The sequence below is a fragment of the Sceloporus undulatus genome, chromosome 6 (genome assembly GCF_019175285.1).
Source record: "Sceloporus undulatus isolate JIND9_A2432 ecotype Alabama chromosome 6, SceUnd_v1.1, whole genome shotgun sequence".
Lineage (NCBI taxonomy): Eukaryota > Metazoa > Chordata > Lepidosauria > Squamata > Phrynosomatidae > Sceloporus > Sceloporus undulatus.
The window spans coordinates 45,821,046-45,844,195 of NC_056527.1; the positions used below are offsets into that span (position 1 = coordinate 45,821,046).

General features: G+C 37.8%; 1 protein-coding gene across 9 annotated transcripts in view; it reads right to left on the reverse strand.

The window, feature by feature from the left end:
* SATB1 (SATB homeobox 1) overlaps positions 1-23,150 on the reverse strand; it is a 135,274-nt gene that overhangs the window by 84,339 nt on the left and 27,785 nt on the right. For 4 of the 9 annotated variants that reach the window (XM_042476288.1, XM_042476287.1, XM_042476284.1 and 1 more), the window contains exons 1-5: positions 15,310-17,177; positions 12,464-12,699; positions 8,640-8,816; positions 7,977-8,103; positions 7,126-7,249 (exon numbers count right to left, since the gene is read on the reverse strand). In XM_042476288.1, coding sequence (XP_042332222.1) covers positions 7,126-7,249; positions 7,977-8,103; positions 8,640-8,816; positions 12,464-12,674 — 639 coding nt within the window. In that variant the 5' untranslated portion in view covers positions 12,675-12,699; positions 15,310-17,177. Of the gene's footprint in view, positions 1-7,125; positions 7,250-7,976; positions 8,104-8,639; positions 8,817-12,463; positions 12,700-14,605; positions 14,979-15,309; positions 17,179-23,150 lie in introns of those variants that run through there. The other 5 variants (XM_042476280.1, XM_042476281.1, XM_042476282.1 and 2 more) reach the window with 3 other exon arrangements.

A 23,150-nucleotide genomic window follows, 5' to 3' on the forward strand; every position in this document is an offset into this window, starting at 1 on the left:
GCATTTATAAAAGTGATGAAAAAAGTCCTGTTGTGCATAAACATCCACTGTAATCTAATGATATCACAGGACATTATAGAGCTTCAGGCAGTGGTGTATGTTGTTGCTCTGGAAAACAATCTGATTTTGATAATGAAATTAAGTACGTCCTTTAAAAGCTTTAAGGGATGTGAAATACTGGGCCTTAGACCTGTCTGACAACAGAAACAGCTATTACCTGTTCCAAGCCTCAGGCAAGTGTTATCTAATGGTCTGGTAAATAAAGATCCTATAAGAGGGCAGAGGGGAAGGGGAAGATAAGCTGTGCTACTTTTTATTTATTATTCCACAAGTCAATGAAGTGGGAAGAGAAATTAGCTTTATGAAACATTATCCTATTAGACATTTATTAGGATTTACTTAAGCAGGGTCCAAGTGGAATCACAAATCTTTAGAAAACAAACAAAACATTATTACAATTGTCATGCTATGTGACAACTAATTTTAATCAAGTTCCTGCATGCACATGTAGCTATGTGAGCATTTTTCATAGTGTGGAAACAAAATCATCGCTGATCCACTTTTGAATGAATGGGAAGTTATATTTTTATATTGCAGACAGAGATAATGAAGCAGGGACATTCAAGATCATCACCAGAAATAATGCTGCTTTCATTTTTTGGGGGAACCACTGGGTAAGGTCCCCTTGGCGGCCCCCTCTTTCCAAGCAGACCCACCTTTTCCTTCTCACTAGTACTACCTATTCATTTGCCTTCTCTCTCTATGAAAATCTGCACAAAAAAGAATGTGAGGTGAGTATGGGAATGTTGCTCTGTCTCCTCACATCTGTCACTGCTTCCTATGTGACAGCAAAAACTCAGGATTAGGACATTCCAGGGGCTTGGCAGCATGCCCTGTACAGGAATGTGGGCCTTGGCAGCTGCTCCAAAGTGCCAACTTCCAATATCTGTCATGACAGGAGTACACATGTCAGCTACAAGAAAGAGAGAGACTACCATCTTGTAATATTTGTTTATGGCATTTCCATGCTGACCCATAATCAAGGTTCTTGGCAGTATACTGGTATGCTCTGTTTAAAATACAGGGTTAATGATTAAAAAAAATTACAACTACCAAACAGAATATCTTACAGCAAAAAAAGTTCAGAATCAGTATAATTAGGTATTAAAACCTCCAAATCCATTAAAGTTGCCATAAGATACTCAAAAACACTTAGGAGAATAAATAAACCACAAGGAACACAAAGTAGCTACCATACAAGATTCTCCAGGGAGGACATTCCAAAAGGACACTGTCGCTGGGAAGGCTCTGTCCTGGGTAGGATGTGCCTGAATCCACTTGGCAGTGACACTCATGGAACCACTGAAGATGTCTTCAATAGTCTTTGTGGGAGGAGACAAATGAATAATTTGGTCCCTTCAGCACAGAACAGATCTGGAAATGAACTTGAACCAAGTCTAACTGACAAAGCAATTGTGTAAATAAGTTTGTCTGAAACTATCCTGAAACTCTAGTGCAGTCTAAGTGTACACTGACTTTCTCCAACCATCTTCTATTAATTTCTCTGACAGACAATTAAAAATAAATCCAAGTTTAAAAAATTGATAGGCTACATTACGTTAAATATTTTTTTTTCTTAAATAGTTATAAAAAGCTGTGAAACGCAATCTTTTTTTCTTTTTGTCAAGACAAGAAGCTTGAATGTAAGCTTCGATGAACATAAGCTACTAAACTGAAGAAATATATCTTTTGAAATTGCATTAAAAACTACACTAAAGTGGGAACTTTAGTCCAATAATCTCCAAACCATAATAAATGTATCAGTTTTGTTCTTATTTTAAAGCTACACTGAATATTCCTCTAAAAATTTCACTACGATTACTTTAAAAAGGACTCATCTGAAGTGGCATTATAAGACTTAAGTTTCATGGTTGTAATAAAGACCAAGTTAAGAAACGAATGCCCACATATTATTTATTTAAAGGATTAAATAAAGATACACATCTTCCATATCTAGCTTTCTCTTTTTATTTTGCACCTCCCTTAATTTCTGATCAACTATTTCTTCTTCTATGTTGGCATCTTTCCTCAGTCATTTTAAAGGGGTGTTTTCAAGATACCAAATTTATCCCTCTGGTAGTGACATAAGACAAAAATCTCCATCTCTTGTATATCATTCCTTTGAAAAGCAAGGCTATCAGATATTGAGCTGCATGCTCCCTCTACATTTGGGGTGAGATGTGGGGTTGCAGGAAGCACTAGTTACATCATACTTTAAACACTGTATGTCAGGTAAGAGTTCGCAGATTGGCTACAGTTGGCTAAATGTCCTGGGCTGCAGCTGCTAGGTCTCAGTTTCAAACTGAGCCATACGGTCTTACACGGCCATCCAGAACCTGTTCCATTTCACCACTAAGTCTGTGAAGCTTTTAAGAATGAGACTTAGACCACTGATAATTCAGTGCAAACGTTTTCAAAATCATTTTGTCTTGAGTGTGTTTACATCAAGACACTATACTTACATTGTCCTGCTTTTCTAACTTAACTGCCACAAGCTCAGACTGACCTCTTGCAGCAGCATCTCAAAAACACACACAAAACCACAATCACACAACTATATCAACATAAAACCACAATCACATAATTTCTCTTTCTCTGACTTTTTACCAATTTCCTTGATATTCCTTGACCAATTGCCATTTCCTGACTTCCCCCAAATTGTCCATCCTCACATATGGAAAAACTAAGTGGGTAGTTTCCAGAGCATGCATAACTATAGGCAAGCTAACTTGTACAAGGTAGCATCCAATCCGTTTATCAAAGGCAGTCCTAGCCACTACCTGTGTCTCTATTAAGAATGCTGGGTCATTGAATATCCCCAAAGAGCAAATCTGTGGGGTGAGCACAATGACTTGTGCTACATTACTAGAGATCACTGAAGACCACTCAACTGAATAGACGAACAAGCCACTGAAATAGGTCTCTTCTTTCAGTGTACCAGTTTATAGGCTGTCATCCTATTATTGCATCCTGTCAATAACATCTGATTCTCAACACTCACTCATTCTTTCAGTTTCAGTTTGGAAACAATGGAGAGAGATAATAGGTTGTCATCTGCATATTGATGAATCCATAGTCATATCTCCAAATTGCCTCCAATCATGGATTTCTTGTAACTTGATTCTAGGATATTAGAAAAAAATATATGATACTTCTATCATAGATACTTCCTTTCTTTTTCCACAGAACATATACAGTGTGTAATTCATTAAAATAAGACCTTTGATTGTTTTTAAGGTTAAACTTTGTCCAGCACCACACTATGCCTCTCTCAGCTATACCTAAGTTTCAAGTTAACGTTTATTGTACTAGCCAAAGGCCATGACAAAATGAGCTTATCAAAAAGCATAAAACATTTAAAACAAAAGACACAGAATACAAAGGACAAAAAATGTCCCAACATTTAGTGTGCAGTTAAAATAGTTAACTGTTAAAAAGGACAAAAGGAAAAAGAGACATCTTTCCTGGATATTAGTAAACATATATAATATAATCATGAAATCTTATTAATACTTGGCATCTTCATGGCAATTTATGGCAATTTTATTTAGCTCTCTCTTTCTAATCTTTTTTGCAGCCATGGCAAAAAGAGCCACTCTATGTGTTACATAGTCATTGGTATCACTCAAAAGGAATTGGACAGAATCAACAGTAGAGCTCTCACTTTTGTTTGTCAGCAAGGGTGTTAAACATTTCTTTCTAGGATTGCTGTACAATGGACAAATTAACAAGTATGAACAATATCCTATACCTAAGCAATAGTAGTTAATAGCCAGAAAAATCCAATTTAGAATATAACCTTCCCCAACAACAATAGCCCACTTTTTCCACCTAAAAACATGACATAGATGGATGTATCTAATTTCAGTACTGAGGTATAATCAGAGTAAAGTGATATTTTATTCCAAATTATTTGGAATAATTTCATTCCAATTATTTCTTTTAATATTGAGATTATAAACCAAGGAAGGTATTTTGCTTACCATTTACCATTTCATCACCTGAACATCTGTGGATAAGATGCAACTAGATTACAATACCATGCTATGATATGAGAATCACTATATCTTAAGATACAATTATTTTCTATTACCAGTAATAAAATAAAATAAAAATCCTACAGCTGAAATGTATTTGACTCATTTCCAAGAAAATCCCATCAACTAAAATGAACCTATTTCTGAACTAAACACACACAGAATGAGGCTGTATATCTTAAAGCTATGGGAAGACTCTTTTTTAACAAAAACAATTCAAAAGAAACATTTTAACAACACTTACATTCCACTCTTCCTTTACATTCAGTCTGCAAGCATTCTCATCCAGCCATAGAACTGGATGAGACTGCCTCAACTTTACAAAACATAGATGCCTGTAAACCCAAGAAATGTTTGTTCACAGCAAGCACTGCAACCATACTGCTTCTGTTTCTAACAGCTAAAGATAACACTGAGTAACTTCTACACAGCAGTCTCATCACTAGAGAACTAAACCTAAAGGAAAACTTCTGCTAAGCTTATGAACTTTTTAAGTATCAGTGTTCTATCCATTATTGAAGCAATACATGAATTTATTCTAAAGGACTTCCACAGCAGCTCAAAACAGAAGGAAGAATATGTGTAACTTTAAAAAAAAAATAAGACTGAGAACTTACAGATGTGTTCACTACATCTGGAGCTTATTTGGAACATAATTTATTTTAAGTATACTATATTCCTGAAGTGCCAGGTTTTACTTGGAAGCAAGACCTATTAATTCCAATTTGCTTTGCTTTCAACTACACATGTTAAGACTGCAATCCTAAACATAACAAAAATTAAGAAATTCTTCTAGCCCAAATGCAAATAAACCAAAAGATAAACTACAGTTCAGCTCTTTGAGTATGAGGTGGAAAGGGTTGGGGGTGAGAGAGAACTAGAATAAAAGAATGAACTGTAAACCAGGAAATTCCACGTCCAAATCTTGCCTCTGCCATAAACTAACTAGGAAATATATCACACTGAGGCTAATTTCAGCATTAAAGAGAGATTAAAGCACTTTTAAAGCATCCTGTAAATAAAGCAAAAATGGCAAGTAATTGCACGGATGATTATCACACACAATTGCACAAATAAAGTGATATTGGAAATGCATTGTCGCTGAAATCCCGAAAGTAAATAGATATGTGTTAATGCTTGTTTGTAACCACTTTAATGGCACGTTTTGTTGACGTTGTGTGAAATCATTTCATGTAATCACACAATTTTTCGGGGATATTCACGGGATAAACTCCTGATCTCCTTTGCATGATAAACTGCTAGGTTGTCTTAAGCATCTTTAAACCAATAGCTCTCAACTTCAGTCTACGATACATGAATAAAAGTACTATTTTATCTTAAGATTGTTGCACGGATTATCATACATATATTTTAACATTTTGAGTGATCACTTGAGCAAGTTTCTCACCATTTGAATTAAGACATTTTACCAGGCCCTACATTTCCTGTTTTCACAGTAGAATTGGCCCTGTGTATCCACAGATTCAACCAGCCATGTTTTAAAAATATTCACACACACACACAAATCCAAAAAGAAATCCTTGACTTTGCTATTTTATGTAAAGGATACCATTTTACTATGCCATTGTATATGATGGGACTAGAGCATCCATGGATTTTGGTATCCACAGGGGGTTCTGGAAACTAAACTCTGGTGAATATTGAGGGTCCATTGTCCTACATCCACCTACAGTGGAAGACACTTAACCCTCTGCACTGCTCATGTGCTGGTTCATGCTGCCAGGAGACTCTTGTCTAATGACATCCCTTCATGATGTGAATCATGATGGTCCAACAGTATGAAACCTCTTTATCTGCCCATGATAAAAAGGCTCATGTTTTCTTTTTTAAAATTAAAAAGGCATGGATAAGCACACCAGTACTGTGGGCAAAATAGTACAGTAGAGTCTCGATTATCCAACCTTTGATAAATCTGACATTCTGGATTATCCGGCGACACTGCTTAGTGATTTCTTTACATTTTCAGAGGACTGAACTGTTTATACAGTATGTAATGTACATCACAATGTTGATCAGTGATTTCTTTACATTTTCAGAGGACTGTTTATACATTACAATGTTATTACTGTAACATTACTGCAACGTTACTTTTACTGTTACTGCAGTAAAACTTCAATATGTTTGCAATTCACAGTGATTTCAAGACTTTTCTTGGTCCCTCTGGATTATCCGACATTTTCGGTTATCTGACTATCAGCCCACCTGTTTATGTCGGATAATCGAGACTCTACTATATTTAAATATAGGAAACACTGACAGGATAAGAAATAAAGTGACCACTAAACAAATGCCATTACAGAAAGCAAAACAAACTAGGTAAAGGGACCACATTGTCCTTATTGAGAGTGACCAAAGCAACATTTCTACATAGTGAAGAGACATTAAAACAGGAGAATACCAATCATAAAACGGCAAAGTGTAACACAGTACTAAAAAAAGCTATTTATAGAGAATGTAAATTTTTGCAGGTTTCACACATACACACACAAGAACATAGGGATGTTGAAATGTAACTGATGGTCATATGGGAAGATAGATTTACAATGTATTTAACATCTACTAACAATACCTTTGAAACTTCACTTATTGCACAGTGGGAAGTGGCATATATGAAATCAGTTTTCCACTTTGTACAAATATCAAGCACTGTTATATAGTGGGATTAATTCTAACACATTTCTAACTAGTTTGATGGGTGTAATACAACATTCAAACTCAGAAGTAGCTCTGACAAAATGAAGAGCCTTTCAACTATTCTGATAATGTGCTCTATTAAAGAAATCACAATACTGAAGTTCAAAATTATGACGTATAAAAACAGTGAAACCTTAGTTTGGTATTATTCCAGTGAAAATATTTTACAGCATATATTAACATATTTGTGATTTATAAATGAATTTAGCACATTTTAAGAACCGACAAAGTTACATAAGATTCCAGTGGCAGAAATCTCAAATCAATGTTGCCTATACTGTTTTACCATTTTACTGCATGTTATGCTAAGTACCTGTGAAAGGGGACATTCCTTGGCCAATGAACTCTGGTTCATATCCTTCAGTAAGTCCTTCAGAGCATTTCTTACTGTTGTGTGAGACCATTGTTCAGGAGGCAAGTCTTCTAGTTTCGGGCAACTATTTGAGACATAGATGAGAAAAGGGATTATTACAAGATTGCATTCTGCTGCAGAACATTCCTTTAAGACAGACAGATTTCATTTTGCGCATCAAGCAGATGCATCTGGAGATTGCTCTCAGTCTCCTGATTGTTCCGATTAGTTAATTACTTTATACAACACATCTGCTGTATTGATGCATGAATTATACATCAGCTGCATGTGGCGACTATTTTTTCATGTTACTTCTACCTTCCTGCTCTGATGCGCTTGGTAAAACAATTTAAGGTGTAATGCCTTCTCACAACTGATCATGAAAAGAATTAATATATTAGCTTCCTCCTCTTTTAGTTACAGTGAAATTTAAAAACCTTGACTGCAACAATAAGAGTGAACAAGTCATTCTTTTTCAAAATGCACACAGATGGTGCTGTTCATGATATGCAAAAATATTTTTCTCTTAAGTAAACTTTATGTAAAATGCCTTCTTGCAATGCATCATTTAATTGACTAAAATGCAATATACTTTTAATGAGATACTAGAAGAAAAGCTATGAATTGAAGCTATGTGAATATCAGATTTCTACAATATTGCAAGTTGGTTTTTTCCCCTCTGAAAAATTCCAGTAACAAAAGAATACAGGTGCCATTTTGCAGATTGTCTCCTTTACTCAGCAGGAACTGAATAGCTGTGATATATCAAAATCGACTTTTTACCAAAAAAACTATCATCCTGTATGACATACCTGTGCAACTGGATTTTCAGTGTGACCACATGATAAACATCCTGCAGCATGTCAGCTACAGTAGCATCAGGAGCATCTGTTACATAAGAGAGGGGAACTGGGTTCCATTTTCCAACCTGGATTAGTCCTGTATCCGACAAAAAAGATTACGGGAGAAGGAAGTTTAAACTGAAGATAAAAATTACTGCTAGTATTATTATTTAAATATATTGTTATTTTTAAATTCACTATCTACTATGCATCTTCTCCCTTGCCATAGTCCTAATAAAAGGATTTATTTATATAAGGCATAAAGAATTTCACAATATGTGTTATTAATCGAAAAGTATAGGCAGAAAGATTTTTTAGCAAAGAACAGAAAGATAAGATCTTAGAACAAAGTTGATTTTCCCAACAGTCCATCTGCTGAAACTTGCAACTCAATTTTCTGTGGATCTTAAATGCTTATGTATCATTTGGGATTGTTGTTTCATTAAAATAACTTTAAAGCAAGAGCTTACCTCAACAGTTTGTATGAGGAAAAATGGTTATGAAAAATACATCTAAGCATAATTTGAAAGACACATTATAGACAATTATTCCCCAAAATACAGAATATTATACTCTACCCTCCCGAATACAAATAAATGCAGACTGTTTTGCAATCTATCATGACATATTTACCTTTTGCTTGGGCAGCAGAGCTATGAGAATATCCAAGAGATAGTAGTGCCATTTCAATCAGTTGGTTGAATAGCATGTCCTTCCTTACTAAAACAAATTCTGCATGTTCTTCCTTGCAATCGTACTCAATGGAGTTTTCATAATGTTCCACTACACAGAAAACTGGAAGCATGGTTCCTGTAATATAATAATTTTTAAAAATCAAAATTCTGCACAATATTTACATGCACTTTTCAAATGAGTGTAAATGAAGTATTATACTGATAAATCCTGTCCACAGGTTCCTGTCAGATATAGGATACCTCATACATACAGATTTAATATGTATTAGAACAGTTAGTAAGCCTGCTCTAGAATTCAATACCCATTTACAGAAATAATAAGGTTGTTTGTGGAGAAATAATGTTGCATGTCCCTATCCTATCCTATCTGATTTGTTGTGAGAGCCTGCAGTGTGACTACTTAAATATGTACTGCAGAAGCCTTTAGAGTAAGCCATTGCAATGTCATCTACATAATTCTGTTTACAATAAAACGTCCTTAGTTGTGCCAAAAATACTGAATTACTAATTGTTACAAAATTTCACCTTTGTCTGGCTGTTCTTCAAATTTCCCATTAACAAAACAGTGCAAGAAAACCAAACCCAATCTAATGCTAATTGATTTTATTGTTTGGAAATAAGCAGAACTCACTTATATCACAAGAAAAACATTGTTACACAATACAATACTACATAATACTAATTATTTCTTATTTAAAGTAGACCAATGTATTCTTGTTATATGCATTTTGGACACCTTAAAAACAACACTGCAAACCACATGTATATATAACTTCAAGGAACTATTCACTTCCTTTTTTATAATACTATGATCCCAGAAGACAAACATCAGATATTTCACTGATCTCAATGGGATTATACCAGTGACACATGTTAGACCTTTCAAATGTAACTCAAATGTGACTCTAAGAAACTAAGATTTCTATATTCTGGTTTAATTTGAGGTAAGTATAGATTAATAGATCCATCTGTACAGAGTACCATTAGGTAACATGAGCTATAGAAAGGAACTGTTCTCATGAAATCACAAGCAAAGAGGAAGTAGTATGTAAAAATAACAACCACATCCACTAAATCAACAATGAGACTCTGACTGTCTTCTGTGATGCAGATGAGGCCCTTTCGGAACAAGACGTGAAAGGGTTAAACAGCTGCTGCACAGGGGCTGTCTCATGGCATAGTGCCAGAAGGGTATAATCTTTAGCATAAATGATGGCAAAGGTTACTTTAACAGGGCACCTAAGATCGCCAATTACTCCTACAACATTAATGCCTCTGTAAGCACTGCCCTCTACATTTACAGAAGTCATATACTCCTGTAAAGGTATATAACAGCATACTGCACTTGTAAAAGTGATTTATTGAGGACATCAAAGTAATTTCACTAGAACCTCTTTATTCATTTTATACTCTTAAATAGTAGAAGATTGCAGTGAATATCACTATTTCAAGTACATCAGCAGTGAGCTAGAAAGTCAGTGCCTGGCAAACCAACCCCTTCAGGCTTGCTTGGAAAAGTGCACAAACTCTCTCTAGTTTATTGAATAAGCTCAGCATGAAACATAAGCCTAACATTTGCCAGTATTTTGCATCTCATACGAAAACACACTAGCAAGAAAAAGGAAGGGGGGGGGGCAAATGAGTATCATGATATAAACGTTTCATATCTCTATGGTTCAGTTTTCAAAATTTAAAGTCTGCTTCACAATTATGTTCCGACCCATCAATACCAAAACAGAATAAGACAGGTGAGCAAAACAAATGGGCTTCAAATAACTATTAAAAGCCTAACTGCAGAGTCTACACAGACACATATGCTTCATGCTTTAGAAATACAATATATGTGCTTATTCTATTCCTTCTTTCTACTGTCTACTAAAAAAATGTATTATTAGAAAACAAAACAAAAATAGTCAATGTCTCAACTCAAACATCCCAAACTGCACTGAGAGAAATATACAGTAATTACATTTTATGCTGTAATTGTAAAGTGATCTTGATTTATGTGTATTTGCGTGGAAGACCTGCAAGTCAATGTTCTTAAAAAACAAGTTTTGCTTCTCAAAGATGCAATGCCTTTTGACTTGATATCTACCACAGGTATCAAAAAGGTATCATCTGACTACAGATGTTAAAGGTCCACAGTAATGCCTTTCTAATAAATGTGAAAAATGTTAGACAGGAGACCACAATCTCAGTTAGCTGATCACTCTCGCAAGTATTTGGCAAGACCTTCAAGTGCAGCAACTTTATAACCTTCTATATTAAAGGGAAAGCACTGGTCAGTGTTCAATGCTAAAAATACAGCATGATTTAAACCTGAAGGCAGTGTTAGAGGTTTTGCTGAAGGTTTATGAGTCTATGTAAACAGCACGTCTGCCATAAGAAGCAAAGAAGTCTGTAGAATCCTTGTCTAAAACTGTCCTGGCATTAAAGTTTGCTGTGCAAATATCACATAATACCAGAGACAGCTGAAATCTCCTATTTAGGAATTTATGGAACTTATATGTTTGCAGGCGTCAGAAAGTCCTTTTTATACAGCCCCAGTGCTTCACAGCATAATATTAATGCACTCTGTTTAAAAAGCAGCAATAAATTATATTTTTAATGCCTTACTCTGGCTTTCTTAAGATGCATACATTCTTGGCAAACAATCAATAAATAGGGTAATCAAGAGCAGAGGCCAAAGAATTTGCTGAAGTGCTGTTTTTCCATTTTTAATAGATACAGATCTAACAATACGGACTGCTGTGTCTGTTCATTTTAAGATCAATATATTCTTTGTTTTCGCCAATCCAAGGGAAAAAATAAATGATTGTATGATAAATGTTATGCATCAGAATGAAATGCCAGTGCCTTCTAACTTTGTGTGTTTAATTGTCTTAGCTGAATGGGATACTTTGATTTGCAAATGCAAGAAGAAATCTGAATTATAAACAAGTAGCAATTATACTTAGAAAATGAGTGTTAAAGCAAATGTCAAATTATATACAATATATATGGACTTAAATTAACATGACTGTATGTGTGATCCAAAAAGATTATGCATACTATTAATTTTCAAATAATCATAATACAAACAGAGCTACAGACACACATATACCACAATCAGTCACTGGCTATAAAAGCATTTTTGTCTTGTGAGTATGTCTAATTACAGTAAACCAGTCACTGAATAATATGACACCCAAGTTGTTCATTGCTTAGTAATGAATTGTACTTAAAGAAACAAAGTGCAGAAAATGGTCACCAGAAAAGAGTTTTCAACTGAACACCCAAAAAAGGAGTTCTGTATCACTTTCTTAAAGTCAACTGACAAATTCTTTAGATATGTTGGTGACCTTCCAATCCTGGACCTTTATCAAAAACGGCAATAGAAATATGGCTTTTTTCAAGATTCTTTTAATTGTCCACATGCTATAAGACTGCCTCAACAGCACATGCAGAAAGAGTCTTATTACAAGGGTTATCTTTGACTGGTAGTATTTGGTTTCAAGATACCTTTCAATAATTTGAAGGTAAGTGTTTTGATTTTTTATTAAAAAGACTCCACCCCGAAAGAAGCAAGATGCTCCACCCAAGCATGCAGTTCAATCTTCCAAGTGCCATTTCCATTAGAATGAAAGATGAGATACTTGTAGAACATACATGTAATAGTAAAGTACAAGTTATGCAAACTCTTGGAAGTATGTTTTTCCCCCGCTAAAAGACAACCTATTTTATTTAAAAATTAATGTTCCATAGTCAGAATTATTATGTTACCTTTTCTAGTATGTGTTTTCATCAGGTGTCCAGAGTGTTTTAAAGGCACTCCTTGAATTTTAGATCCTGTACTTCCAAGTCTTCCTCTTCCTAATGGGCTCCCATTCTGCTCCAAGCGGGCAATTTTGGCTGGTGGACCCTTCGGATCACTTACATTGTTAGACATTTCTGAATGTTCTTTCCCCTGAGTTGTCTCGTTCAAATGATCCATACTCAGTCCCGCCTCTAAAGATCACCTGCCATGATTTAAAAAAATATATATGTGTTGTATACGCGTGCGTAGTTTTATGTAGGCAGCTTTACACATGTACATAATACATCTGTATAGCATGTTCACATAATATTAAATGTTTACTAAGAAAAAAATACTGTACATTGTTAGGAAATTTATTTGGCAAATTATCTGTAAATATTAAGAGTTTCTTAACTTACTATCAACGTCAACCAAGTTATATATAGGATTTATACTATAGGAATTCATGAGTGAGAATAGTAGGTGTGACATTTTAGGAGCATTTGCAGATGAGTATACTTGCTGCTACAGATCTCTTAAGTGTATATCCTATGATCTTGATACAAATTCCATATTCATCAAAATATTTCAGTTTAATAAAGGAAAAAATATTGTTTGCACAACTCTCTAGAAAATACAATGAGGATAAAAACTTTGGCTAGGCATGCAACAGATTCATCTAGTAATGAGATTTTTCATTCATGTATTTTTTTCCCCCATTGATATGAGTACAGTTATTGGGCTTTATATTTAAAGCATTTTAACCCTATTTCTGCATCCAAAAGTTGATCAAAATCAGATAAAAAGACATAGGTTTACTTTTGCCATATTACATAGTACAGAACAAATTACTGGCTCAACTATGTCTTGATATAAAAATCATAAAGAGGAATAGATAGAAGCTTCTTTAGACAATCATACCTTTCTTCAGTAAGGAATGAAAAACCTTTCAGCACCTAAAAATATTTGTGATTTATACTAGAATACTGATAGTTTTTTTTTAATAAAAGCAAAGCTATCTATAACTTCTACTTAGTATTGGAGTATATAGCACTGCTTCTGTAATGTCAACATTTCTACCACGATTAATCTTTAAAGAAAATCATCATCATGTTGCATATGATATAGTATGTGTTACAGATAACCGCTGAGTCCTGTAATAATGACATACAAGAAGAGACAGAGACTGACAGAGACAGAGAGAGAAGCTGCTGACTCTTGGAAAACTAGTAAAGGGATTTGGCCATACTTTTATTCTAAATGGATAGTCACTTTGTAAGTTTAATAGGCTGACACGTCTCCTGACTAAGGTGTAACTATAATGCCTGCTCCATTACTTATGTAGCATGATCACTAGGGACAGGTGACCAGTCATTTCTGAAGCAATACAACTTACGTTATTTGAGTATAAGCATTAAAATATGGAGTGGGGTGTATTATTACACAAAAAGAAATCCATTAACCTATTAATAGGCACTTTTGAGCACACAGGAAATATATCACGTTTTCAGCTCCATTAAAATCTTCATTTTGCTAGACATGCTATATATTCCCATTCTAATTTGTTTCTTGTTTAATCATTGGCTGCTTTGTCTTTCATTAAAAGTGTGCTAATCTGAAGGTTTAGAAGCAGCCCTAAGAATGCCAGCTGAATAACTATAAAGTTTAGAATATAATGGTTATTTATCCTTACACTCTAGGGTGACATGCTGGGAACCAAAGGTTTACCGTTGATTGTGGTCCCATCTGTTTTTTGTTATGAGTCTCATTAACAATAAATATGCCTACTTTAATCACTTTTTTTAATCAAGATTATTCTTTTTCATTACATTAACTGCTGTTTAACCCAAAACTGCACATCTAAATTACTAACGTCTACTTTGTTTGGCATTGCCTCTCCAGAACACTTTGTCTGACACTACTTTTTCTATTACTCCATGAGAATTAGTGGATGGTCTCAAAATATCCTGAACAGGGGAAGGGAAGAAAAAAACCCTTCCACGGTCTACAACTTATAAACACATCGGTTTTAAGGTTTTTGATGAAACAACAACAAAAAACATATCACATGCCAGCTGAATGAGCAACAAACAAAAGTGATAACATTACAGTCCCTTTTTTACGTGTACCGAACAAAAGAATACAGGCCAGGTCATTCTTCAACACGCATACATCTTTTCACTCAGTTGTCTTGTAAAGAGATTTACGCTGCAAAGCAGAATTACGTGCACATAAAACACCTGATTCAGTAATTTAGACTCTTATGCCCAAGGCTAAAGTTGAAAGTGTCTCTCCATCTGAAAGAGTAACAAGCAACAGTCAGCATGGTCTGTCTTTGACAGCTCCATGAACTCGACTATTGTCTGGAGAGATAAAAGGGCTAAGACTTTTTTTAAGGGGTTATAAGCATTTGCTCCATCTTAGAAGTTTTCAGGACAAACGTGAGCTTGAAGATCTAGCTTTCCAAACGAACTGCTAGCATGGGACTGTAATATTGTAAACATTTCCTGAATTAAATCCAGTCCTGGAAGCTACGCTCCTGCAAGAACAGACTCCTGTGCCTCCGACACTTGGAGTTAGCCCCCTCCCCTTTCTTCTCTTTCCCCTCCCCCTCCTCCTCCCTCCTCTCTCCAGATAAAACCCCTTAATCACATTTAAGAGAGGCTCTGTTCTTATCCATTCCATATGGCTGTCATAATCCAGGCCAAGCTTTCACTGTGACCTTTTAAAGAGACAAAGAAGCAAAACACTATCTAGAAACAGGAACACTGCAGTTGGAGCAAATTTTGGCTTGTTTGTTTTAATATATATATAAAAAAGACCTGAAACTCACCACTTCAAAACTTGACAGCATATAAATAATAGAATCAAAGGAGATTTCCTTTGCAGACCGATCCCTTGAAGCAGCAGCAGCAGCAGCAGCAGCAGCTCAAAACTGATGGTGTCTAAGTCCTTTGCCCCCCCTCCCCTCAAAAAGAAAAATTTAGGAAGCCTGAAGGATACTTTTGTCCCAAAATGAAATCCTAGGAGGGGGAGGGGGAAAGACATAGGCCAAATATAGCAGCCATGTCCCCCTCCCCCCAGGAAATTATAGATAGATAGATAGATAGATAGATAGATAGATAGATAGATAGATGCAGGGGAAAAAAGGATAAGGTCTTCAATACTGGAAAACTCGGCAGGCAAATAATTTAAGCAGGTGGCGAAGTGCCGACAATAATAAAGTTTATTTTAAAAATAATAAAAAAGAGTAAAAGTGAAGTGCAGCCTTTTTAAATCTTCATTGATTTTGTTTTCTAAAAAGAAAAAAAAGTGCAAAGCAGAAAGTAAGGCTGGGGGAAGAGAAAGCTTTTTCTGCCTAATATTTTTTTTCAAAGCAGAAAAATCTCCTCTCTTATAATTATTTTATAATAAGACGGAGCACAGAGGCACAAAAATAGAGCTAAAAATATGCCTTCTTCCTCCCCCAGGAAAAAAACAAACAACTAATCCCAAACTTTCTGCACAAAGCCTTCACAGAAAAGACACATTACAAAATAATAATAATAATAATAATAATAATAATAATAAAACAAAACCCATCTAGACAAAACGTCTGTAGAAAAAAGTTGCAAGTAGAGGCACTAAAATTCAGTTTCACGACTGCCTTGTTTACTTTTTTGGGGGGGGAAATACCAAGAACCTCTCCTTCCTCATTTACCCCAAAATATTGCTTTTTGGGGGGGAGAGGGGGAAAAGAGGGAGGGAGAGAAAGAGAAAGAGAGAGGAAACGGAAGGGAACACAGCATGAAAAGTAAAAGCACAAATCCCTCCAAGCTGAGAGGAGAGCATTAAATAATAACAAAGTCACCAAAATAATAACAGAATCTACTTCCGAAGAGTTGGGGGGGGGAGAGAGAAAAGAAGGATGAGGCGACAGAGAGGAGATGAAAAGGAAGGGGAGGAGGGGAAGAGAAATGAGGTTACCCCCCCACACACAAAATAATAATAATAACAATAACAATAATAATAATAAATCCAGGGAGCTTTCAAATTTCCTTGCTGTCCCTCGGCTGGCTAGGGCTGCTATTTAGGCCGGTGTTTTGTTGGCTTGTTGCTGGATGTTAACAGAGCTGCTGTTGTGTGTGTGTGTGTGTGTGTTGTCTGAGTGTGTGTGTGTGTCCCCCGGACGCAGCTTGGCGTTTGCTTTTGCTTTGCTCGCTCTCTGTCCCCATTAAATTATTAGTTGACTCATCACTCCTCCTCCTGCTCCTGCTCCTGCCGCTGCTGCTGCTGCTGCTGCCGAGGTCCTTTTCCTCGCTTCCTCTCCTCTATTGCTGGCTGGCTGCTTGTTCCTTCCTTCTTTCCTTCCTTCCTTCCTTCCTCCCTTTTCCTCTTCCTCCTCCTCCTCTTCCTCCTCATTTTAATACAAAATAACACCCAGGGCCACCGGGCTTGGCTTCCCCTTGCTACAATGTATCCAGCCCAAGAGAAGAGGAAGAGGAGGAAGAGGAAAAGGTGGTCTCCCTGGTGCTTCTGGTGCCTGGAGCTGTTGCCCGGATCCTCCGACGCGTCCTGGGAGGAGGAGGAGGAGGAGGTGATGAAGTAAATGGGATGGATGGAGGGAAGCAAGGGGTTGGAAAGAGGGGTGGGATTTTTTTTTAAAGGGGGGTCTGCAAGGTTCAGGTTGAAAGAGGAGAGGGTTAAAACCAGAAAGCCAAGGCTGGGTTTGGTGATGGTGGTGGTTGTTGTTTGGGGGGGAAGGAGGGATGGGGAAAGGGAGGGGGAAAGAGAGTGCCAGAGGGGTGTGCGGTTTCCGGCTCAGGGCGCGCAAGAATTTGTAATCAGCTTGATTAGTGTGAGGCGGCTGGGCATTTATTACACACAATACCCAGAATAAGAGGCAGCCAGAGAGGAGAGCAGCAGCAGCAGCAGCAGCAGCAGCAGCAGGAGGGCACTCGCCAAAGGAGCAAAGAAGAGGAGGAGGAGGAGGAGGCCAGAAGGGAAAAGAGGCACCGGTTTGCCAAAGGGCCCCCTTCCAATCTCAGTGCATGGCAGGAATGGAGGACCTCCCCCCAAATGGAGGACAGGACCACAGCCAAGCTAGGATGGACATTTCCCCTAGACAGAAGGTGGACATGGGGGACGGGTCCTAGAGAAGGAGGGCCAAAGGGAGGCCAGGGATGGTAGGAAGGCAAGCTCTCTCCAGCCCTACAAGATAGACAGACAAACACACACTCACACAGAGACTCAAAGGGATGCAGGACTTTTGGAGTGACCACAACCCTAACCTCAACAGGACAGGAGAGGCAAAAAGGGGCAGGGAGGCAACTTTCAGGACCTGATGTCACGTGGCATTCCCCCCCAAAGGACTTGGAAGCAAGTAGGGAGCCAAAGAAGAAGGTGGGCATCTGGGCAGGGAGAAGGACCCTAGAGGGATATGCACAGTGGAAGCAGGTGCCTAAGGCAGTGGTGAGACGGTTCCATAGTGAAATCAGGAGAGAGTGAGCCTGTCTATGCTTGGCGTGCATCTGCACTGCAGAAATAATCCGGTTTGACACCACTTCTAGTGCCCTGGGTCCAGGCTCTGGCATTCTGGGCATGGTCGTTTCTTGTGGCACCAGAGCGGGGATACTTGACTTGAAAAACCTATAAGCAGATCTGCACCCCACAGGCCCTATCTGCCAAGCCCCACTTCCAACTGGACTCCACATTTGGGGAGAGAATGGAAGTTTAAAGGCTGCCCCTTCTAGCCCTGTTTTGTTGTGATTCCCTGAAAGTACATCTGCAGTACAAGTTGAACTCATAAAGCTTTTCTTGGGAGGGTGCCACCAATGAGCAGAATGAATATCACCAATGAGCAGAAATAATATCACCATGGCTCTGGTCTACAAAGGAACAGAAGGCCAAGGATAGGATCTCTGGTGCGAAGGAGATATTGAATACAGTGGTCCCTCCACATTTGCTGAGGTTAGGGGCAGAGGATGCCATGAATGTTGAAAATCTGCAAATAAGAAACTCCATTTTTTTACCTAAGAGAACACTTATCTAGGAATCTCCAGGTGCTCCAGTGCAATTCTGTTCTCAACATCTGCCAGACGTTGATCATAGAATCATGCTGGAGGACCCACAAATGCCTAGAGAAGCATTTTGTCTAGGAACCTCTAGGTTCTTCAGCACAACTCTATAGAGTCAAGCTCTGGCAGATTTGCGCTGGAAGATCTAGACATTCCTAGAGAGTACATATTAAACAGAACCACAAATAATCAACTCTGCAAAGGTCAGTGCTACAAATGTGGAGGAACAACTGTATTGTCACTTAGCAATGGGACCCAGGTCCAGTAATTCATGTCTGGTTGGCATTGAAAAGTGACATTGTATTCCCAGAGATGCCCAGCTCCTATAATCAGGTGGAAACTATCTTACTTGAAATGGGAGCATTTAGGATAGTCAGATTCAGATATTTGAGAAATCCAGTAACAGGCATGGATCAGTCAGGAAAAGTTTTAGTCTTAGCTTGTTTGTTTAGATGTGAATCACTTTGGTTACAGTAGATCCTAGTTTGAAATTCTTTTTACACTATCTGGAGAAGTAGACCAAATACCTGTATAATGCCAAAGTGAAGATTTCAGACATAGACATTATTCAGGCCATGTTCAACCCCGACACAGTCTTTAATTTAGCTAACCCTTCATATGCTTATTGAGGCGTTATTGAAGTGAAAACAGAATACACAAGAAATAAGATTACTACAGTGGAACCTCTCCTACCCCTTTTCATTGCTGAATTCAACCAACACAGATATCTCATGGGGAAAACAGGGGTTTTAAACAGTGACTATCCCGTGAAAATTGCACGATCACAATTAAGATTTTCACACAACGTTGCAATTAAAGAGCCATTATCCCAGCAATAACCAGGCAATAAGCAGCAACAAATCACCCGTGGGGAAATCCCATGAATGATTTGTTGCTGTTTGTGGAGAGCAGACAATGTTGGGTCAGCATAGCAACAGCCAATTAGGAGCCAGCTGGTGACAGCCAATAGAATGTTAGCTGGTTAGAGGATAAATAGTCAGTTGCTGATAGCGAGAAGTCAGATAGGGTTCAGTGGCATCCGGAAAGGAACAGTTTAGTGAAGGTTCCAGGGAGGAACGGTGTTGAGGTCTAGGAGTGAGGGACTTAAAACCCATATAGAACTCCAAGTGAGGGAGTTGATAGAGGGAAATAACCTGTGGAATAGATAGTCAGAGAGGCAGGTATATTAACTGGGTTCCAGGAATGTGAACCAGAAGGAGGACTGTGTGAAGGTCCTTAAAAATAGTAACGTTTATTCTCTGAGGAGAGTGGTAGGAAAAAAAAACTGTCATTGTAACAAAGGCCCAATACAGATGGCTAAAAGCACTGTCCTGGGGCCAATTTTAGGGCATCTATACGCACCCAGCCTTTCTAGCAGAGCCTGTGCACCATCTTGCCAGTACCCCGCCCACATCCGCATGCCCAAATGGCGCTCACTGAAAGCAGTGGCATCAGTGTGCACAAGTGCCATTATGGCACTCTAGGTGGCTTTTTAGGGCATACGTCAGTGCCACGCTGTGGGGTTGGCACAGTGCTGATGAGGGGCAAAAATGGGTGCCATGGAACCGCCCATCTGTATTTCCCCAAAGTTGTATTTAAGAAATTAAAACTTCCAAATAGAACAAGTAACACAAATACATGAAGAAACAAATGTCTTACTAATATCTCGTTTGAAACATCTACTTAATAATATTTTGTTATTTTAATAAACGCTTGTCTGTCAGTTGAATATATATACACGCTACTGATATAACACCTTTTTAAACAACAATTTTAAAAATGGTCTGTGTCAATTTGGTGGCCACGGAAGGAATAGGAAAACTCCTTTCGGCTGCCACAATAGAAGAGTAGTCGGGTGAGAGGAGTCTAGCCATCACAAATCAGTGGCTGCGATGGGATGAAAAGGCCCAGACTGCTGTCATAGAAGAAACTTAGTAGTGTTAGAACTACATGTGATCTTGACATTGTTTATTGTCTGGTTATTCCTTGGATAATGACTCTTTAATCGCAATGTGTGTGAAAATCTTAATCACGATCATGTGATTTTCACAGGACAATCACTGTTTAAACTCCCAATTTCCCCCATGTGATAAAGTCCACAGAATACTGATCTCCTTCTGGAAAATACTGTACCCGGGGAATGAGTAATAGTACAAAGGCAGAATGCAACTAAAATGAAATGCGGACATAAATTTCTGAATATACAACAGAAATACCTAATGCTGTTTGCCTTTGTTTATGTGCACATAGCTGCAATAAGAATAAACAAATATGTGAAAAACTAAGTCCAGATAGTACACAATGAAAGTTAGAAAGTGATTGAGCCCTGGACAGAATGTAATGCAGTACACCTTCAGCTTGTATAGAAACGAGGACCAGTGCTTTGGGACACCAAAGTACTGGAGGTTCATAAATTATTTATCTGCAATTATAATAATTATAAATATGAACATTTTAATGAACAGGCTGTACCAGCTAGAGAAGGAAGCAGACTACCCTGGCACATAGGAAGAAACAAGTCTGCACAAGATAAGAAGATAAGACACTCATTTACTGATAGGATGGGGTGGGGAGGGGAATTCAAGTTAAAAAAACACACTGGCTGTGATCCAGGGACCAGTTAAGCTAGACAGCTTGCAATACAGGACAATTCATTTTACTACCTGGATCTTTAACCCAAATAAAGTGGCTTAATTGGTTTCTGGATCAAACTGTGTATTAGTTGAGGTGTGTGTTCAAAAAGAAAGGAAGTATTAGAAGCACAGGAAGGACAATTTATGTTAGTTCTGTGTGTGTTTATTGTCATAATGTAAGTGTATTTTGTATGTTATGTCCTGTAATGTGTTGGTTTTAATGTAATATTTCAATAAAGATTAAATTAAAAGAGGTGTGTGTGTGTCAGAAACCATGCTTGTTATTACCTCAAATGTAAATATATTGGTGTTTTTTTCAAGAGAAAAAAAAGAGAAATGAGTATGCTGTCATACAAGCTTAAGGAGTTTGCTTAAATAAGCAACAGGGAGATAATTTTTTCATAACATGCAAGATGAAAAATGCAGCATTATAAACTTTGAACAAAGAAAGAGTACAAATTAGTAAATGCTCAGAAAAACAAGTGTATTAAACATGCACACCTTACTATAACACCAGAAGAAAGCATCAAAGGTATACAGAGAAATATAGGCTGACATCTACTGAAGTAAACACAAACACCATAGAGTGTGTGCAGAAAATGGTAATGGGGTGAAATGCATAAAATATTTATAACAGTCAGCAATGCACAGAATAGATTATTGTGCTGGAAATGAAGAGCATAGTGCTGGAAATACAACAGTGTTATACAATGAAGTTATTTGAGAGTGCAGCTGCAGGTGGAATAAGTTAACATTCAGCTTTTCTGGGTAGATACAAACAGACACACATGATTATTGGAAGTGGTTTCACACATGGTACTTCTTCACTTAATGCCTCCAATATCGAGCGCTATCTTGCACATGTGAAAGTGTCATCACAGATCAAACATAGGTTTTCAAACTACTTAATATTATTTAAAGCATAATTCAACAGGGAGCCAGCGTGGTATAGTTGTTTCAGGACAGTGGAGAATAGGGCTTGAATCCCCGCTCGGCCATGGAAACTCACTGGGGCCCAAAACAGACAGGCCAAAAGTGCAGCTTCAGGCTGCATTGGGTGCGTGGAATTTATATGGCACGCCCTGAACACAGCTGGAAGCTGAGCTGGAATGCAGCCAGATGAGCTGGCAGAAAAAGGAGTGGCAAAAAGCCGTTCTGCCAGCAGCCAGGTTGAGGACTGTGGCGGGAGTCCACTTTAGAAGCAGGCTCATGAGGTTGCCGTAGTCCTAGTGAGATCAGACTCGGAGCAGCCTCTGGCCGCTCCTTTTGTCCTGTCTGCATGACCCCTGGGTGACCATAGACAAATCACACACTCAGCTCAGAAAGGCAAAACCCCTCTGAACAAATCTTGCCAAGAAAGCCCCATGATACATTTGCTTTTGGGTCACCATAAGTCAGAAATTACTTGAAGACACACGACAACAACAAAAAATCGACTGGGGGGAGTTATGAGACATCAAATGATAAGCTATCAAGTGATGGAGGGTGAGCCTTCAGATAGAAAAGAAAGAGGAATTGAGCAGGAAGTGAGAACTGGATTGGAGCACTTTCAGGGAATAGGAAGGAGTGAGGTAGCTGCCAAAACTCATCTCTAGAATCTTCCAAATGATGTTCTGCACATGAATCCATGTGCACGATTCAGAAACCACAAAGAAAAGCAATGAATTATCCAGTGATTATATGTTTGTGTGTATGTGTATTAATCCTGATCTTGGAGGCTCTAAAGCAATTTATTCAGAACTCTCCCAGGAAAGTTGGTGACCCCATACCAAGGTAACTTGTTTTGCTACTGCCACCTCAGGCAGTAGACCAGAATTTCCCTCTTTTGTCTACTTCCATGAACTTTAAGGCAGCAGTGGGGAACCTTTGCCCCTTCAGAAGATTTAAACCAACTCCCATCAAGCTTAACCAGCATGGCAAGTGACAAGGGATGGGAGATGATCCTAAAATATTTGGACAATAGTTCCTTACTCCTACTTTAAATC